This window comes from Eupeodes corollae, chromosome 3, assembly GCF_945859685.1.
Source record: "Eupeodes corollae chromosome 3, idEupCoro1.1, whole genome shotgun sequence".
In the NCBI taxonomy this organism is placed as follows: Eukaryota; Metazoa; Arthropoda; class Insecta; order Diptera; family Syrphidae; genus Eupeodes; species Eupeodes corollae.
Genome location: NC_079149.1, coordinates 16,130,713 through 16,135,843, shown reverse-complemented (window position 1 = coordinate 16,135,843; position 5,131 = coordinate 16,130,713). Strand labels below are relative to the sequence as shown.

Here is a 5,131-nt window from a genome sequence, read left to right as displayed (position 1 = left end):
AAACATTTTCGCGACATTCAAAAATTGTAAATAAAAAAAAAAGAAAAACTTGTAACCAATTGATTTCATAAACATAATTTGTACGAACAAATATTTCAGTTTTTAATGTCAAATACTAAAAACAACTTATTATTTTTCTCAATTTACCATAACTTAAAATATTTTGAAAATGAATTTGATTCAAAATAGTAAATCATTACCACTCCTGAGCCTTATAAGTAAAAAACTCTCTAACTTTGTTTTGAGAATCAAATATTTTTCAAAAACTGAAATTTAAAGTGCCTATAATTACAAGATTTTGAATCTTTAAAGAACAAAAATGTCCAAGCTTATTTTACTTGAACATAATAAAAGTATAGCTTGAACTAGTACATTTTTTCACAATTTTCGAAATTTTTCGAAATGTTGTTCTATTGTTTCTTATTTATCCATTTCACTTAAAAACAGAAGAAATCTATGGCTCAAACTGGCAATGAACAAAAATATATTATTATTATATTGAAACACTCATTTGTGTCTAAATCTTGAAATACAAACAAAATATTGTTTATTTATCAATTAAAAACACAATACAACTGTTTAAAAAAAATGATTACTATAATAGTCAATTTAAAATAGTGTGAGTCTTTATCTAATGTTTTAGATTTTGTTGTTTGGAAAAATATTTAATTTGTTTTTAAAGACCATGGACAAATTTATTAGTTAATTCCTCTAGGTTTGTTATTTCATGATTTTCAAAACTATTTGTATTTCGTTTGTACGTATATTTGTTTACTTTTATAAAGCAGAGCCACTGTCAACTTCAAGAAGCGACTACGCGGAACCTATAAACAAATCATTTTAATTCTAATCTGACACGGACGACGAAATATCTTAATGGAAACATCTCATTTCAATAACAAACAATCCACTTATCCAAATCATTTAGAAAAAAAATGTCGATTTTCAAAAACCAATCAAAACATCAAAAATCACACAAAAATATCGAAATGTACGAAAATATTCTTTTTGTTTAAATATAAACTAATTCAAAAAAAATAAACGTAATTCCAAATCCAGTATGCAATCGATGCAAATGCGTTCACGTCAATACCAAAAAATTCTTCAAAATTATTAACAAACACACAATCAAAAAAAAAAAATTATAGAAACTTTTTTCTGAATCAAAATTGCAAAAATAAACAAAATTTTTGAGAGATGATTATCGCGCCACACCCCCGCTTTTATGTTCTCTTATCCTCTCTATCTCTCTCACACTTAACTAGAAAAACTGCCCACCACTCTTATTCTAAAATGATGATGAAATTATTTTTGGAAATTTCACGAAAATCTATGAAAATCCGTATATTTGAAAAATTCCGTTTATAAGCGTCTGCAATTCAGCGAATTTCCATCAGTGTTAGGTGATTGCTACTCTACTTCAGATCAAATCCAATAAAACTTAAACAAAATGTCTCTAGAACGTGCCGTTCGTGCTAAGGTGAATAAAGACAATATTAAAAAAATTAAAAATATAAAAAAATATTGAAAAAATGTGAAAATAATTTGTGAAAAAGATTCCAAAACTGTGGAAGAAAGAAAAAGAATATTTGTTCATAGTGAAAAAATGGTTTAAATTGAAATTTTAAAATTTTATAGATCGCTGGAAAGCGCAACCCAGAAATGGACAAAGAGGCTCAAACATGGATTGAAGCTATCTTGGGAGCCAAATTCCCCCCAGGCGAGAGCTACGAGGATGTCTTGAAGGACGGTCAAGTCTTGTGCACCTTGATCAACAAGCTCTCACCCAACGCTGTCCCTAAGATCAATAGCAGCGGTGGTCAATTCAAAATGATGGAAAACATCAACAACTTCCAGAAGGCCATCAAGGAATGGGGTGTTCCAGATATCGATGTCTTCCAGACCGTCGACTTGTGGGAAAAGAAGGACATCGCCACTGTCACCAACACCATTTTCGCTATTGGTCGTGCTGTAAGTTCTTTAAAGAAATCCCTTCCTCTGAAGACCTGAAAACTAATGTGGTCTTCTTTTTTTTTCCTACAGGCTTACAAGCACCCAGAATTCAAGGGACCATGGTTGGGACCCAAGCCAGCTGATGAATGCAAACGTGACTTCAGCGAAGAACAATTGAAGGCCGGTCAAACCATTGTCGGTCTCCAAGCTGGCTCAAACAAAGGTGCCACCCAAGCCGGACAGAACCTTGGTGCTGGCCGCAAAATCTTGCTCGGCAAGTAAGCAAACCAAACCAGTGACCTTTTGAGGATGACGAGAAGGAGTTTGTTTTTATTTTAGATATTTTTATTTTTGTTACTTATTTTTTTGTATAATTTTTTAATTAACTACTCTTAAGCAACAATTCCTCGTCTTATTATTTTTTTATATTTATAAAATAAGAAAAAATATTAAGCGGTTACTCATAAGAAAATTTATATGGAAGAAAATAAATTAAAGAAAATTAAGAGAAACGCGTTTCTAACTTAAAAAAAAGTATGTTTTTCAATTTCTCCCCTTTTGGAAATGTTTAAATTAAAAGCTGTTAGATATTTGATATAAAAAGAAATCACGCTATAAAATTGAACTATTTATAGATTGGCATTGAAAAATTAAATTCGTTTTTCTTAGGTTGGAAAATTTCCATCAAATATTCGTTTTTCAATTGAGAGAGAGGGGCCATCAACGAGCCTACGAGCGAGTGGGTGTTTTTAAGTATAGAAATTATTATTATTTCACGGATAATATAAAATATCTATTTCAAAAATAAGCATATTTTTGTTTTGTGTGTTTCAAATCATCTGGATGATTTATTTTTTGTTTTTGAGATCATGACCATTTTTCAGTGAGGGAATATTTTTAGAAATTTTAATTTGATTTTTTTTTTTCAAGTCTTTGTTTATTTGAATATTTGATTAATATTATTATTATTGTGGTGTTTTAACATTACAGAGGTTGAGTAGATGTTAAATGATGTGCCATCTTGATTAATGGAAAACGCATTAACCTACATTGTTTTACACTTGAGAGATGTAGAGTGCCATCATTTTTTAAACTTTAATGGCATTTTATTTTTGTAGTGATGAAAGTTTAAAGGAAGATGAAAGGCTTGAAACAAACTTAACTCATCTTGATTTCATTTCATATTTTTGTTATTTTGTAAGAATACTTTTTGCATCATTCAACGGGTTGTAGTCTTAACTCAGCGTGCTGTTAGTTTTAGTTTGAAAATAAAAATAAAGAGATGAAAGAATTTGGTCTTAAATGATTTAATGACCAGAAATTTATGTAAGGAGCTAATATTGTAACAACATTCCAAAGATTTGTTTATTTTTGAAAACGTGATTTTAAAAGAAGAAAACTTATACAATACAAAATCGATTTTTTGAAGATTTAATGAAACAGGTGACTTTGATTTGAATAGTTTTCAATTGAAATCATAATCATTGCAGTTACCCCAAGGCTTGAAATATCGTTCCTTCTAGAAAGTGAAAAGTAGTGGACCAAGGTGGCAATCTTGGGGTACACCAAGTAACACTTTAATGGAATTAGAAATAATCTCCGAAATAAAACGATTTGATCTTTGATGAAGCCATAGAATGGAAAGATTAATTTAAATAAGTTTGTCAAACTACGTTTTTTGAGTGCTGTATTGTCTTTTTTTCTCTGTATACAAAAACACGGTTGAGGTCAAAACCCTTTTTTTCTGGTGGTTTAAAATTTTGGAGTAGAGATTGTAAGTGAAAAAACATATTAATTTAGTTGAGAGGCATTTTTTTTTAATTTTTAAATAATTTAATTTGTATACAGTATATCCGAACATTCCGAGGCACAAACATTGACTCGGACCACTACTTCGTTGTATCCAAGGTACGGATACGGATATCCCGATCCAAGTCTGCATTAAGCATTGAAAACCAGTAACAACATTGCTAGGTTTCACACAGCCACCACAGCGAAACTCCTGGTTTGACGATTAATGCCGGCAAGTGCACACAGCGAAACAACAGGCATACATAACGGCGCTGCACAGGAATACCAGAGCTGCTCGAGAGCTCTACGAGCAGAAGAGGAGCAGTCGATGTTGAGAATATCGAAAGAACACTTCTCCAAATTATATAACATCGATGACGAACCGAATTCCGCTGTTAGGGAGATAGAACCACTCAACCTCGGGGACGCAGATCAACAATTCCACCTACCCCACCTTGATGAAGTAAAGATAGCTATATCTAAACTTAAGTCAAACAAAGCTGCTGGAGATGACGGCACCTCTGCCGAACTATTCAAACCAGCAGATGATGACTTGGTATAGTTAGGTTAGGTTAGTTATGACACCTATTATCGAGCTTATATACGATCTGCTTAGAGAGTGCAAGCACCTTGAACGTTTTAAATCCAGTGTTGGCCAGACTGTTTTTTGTGACTTGAAACGTGGTGATGTTGTTTCACCTGGTGCCTGCCCTCCTCACAGCGTTTTGCATTATCAGCAGTTTACAAGTCGCAATTGGTATGCCAGCACGTTCCAAACGTGGTAGCATGGGCTGTACTGTACCGTTCCTGGCAAGTTCATCTGCCTTACAGTTACCTGGAATGTCTCTATGGCCTGGCACCCAGCAAAGGTGAATATTAAACTGTTGCGCCCTCTCCATTAGAGATAATCGACATTTATGGACTGTTATAGAGTTTGTAGAGACAGAGTCCAGAGATTTGATAGCGGCCTGGCTATCAAAGAAAATACGGACATCAGATGTTGATATCACGTTTTCTTTGAGCCAAGAAAAGACTTCTTTTATCGCCAAAAGTTCCGCCTGGAACACGCTACAATGATTGGAAGGCGGAGTAAGAGACTTAATTTCAGTAGTTCAGAGTACACACCTCCACCAACCCCTTCTTTTGTTTTTGACCCATAGGGTAGGGAGTATTCAACAACTCATCTGCAGAATGTGGTAGGAAGAAAGCATGTCTGATGAGTGGAATCTCAGCATAATTTGCCCGATATACATAAGAAAGGAGACAATCTAAACTGCGCCAACTACAGAGGCATCAGTCTCCTTAATATTGCATATAAGATCCTCGCTGCCATATTATGTGAACGTCTGAAGCCGTTCGTCAACAATCTGATAGGTCCTTATCAGTG

At 33.4% G+C, this 5,131-nt stretch overlaps 1 protein-coding gene across 1 annotated transcript; it reads left to right on the top strand.

Annotated features, from left to right (window-relative positions):
• Nucleotides 1–1,320: 1,320 nt before the first annotated feature.
• LOC129951985 (muscle-specific protein 20) lies at nucleotides 1,321–2,429 on the top strand. Its single transcript, XM_056064388.1, has 3 exons — nucleotides 1,321–1,480; nucleotides 1,639–1,971; nucleotides 2,044–2,429. Exons 1-3 carry the CDS (start codon nucleotides 1,451–1,453, stop codon nucleotides 2,233–2,235), a joined length of 555 nt encoding a protein of 184 aa, XP_055920363.1. The 5' UTR covers nucleotides 1,321–1,450; the 3' UTR covers nucleotides 2,236–2,429.
• Nucleotides 2,430–5,131: the final 2,702 nt, after the last annotated feature.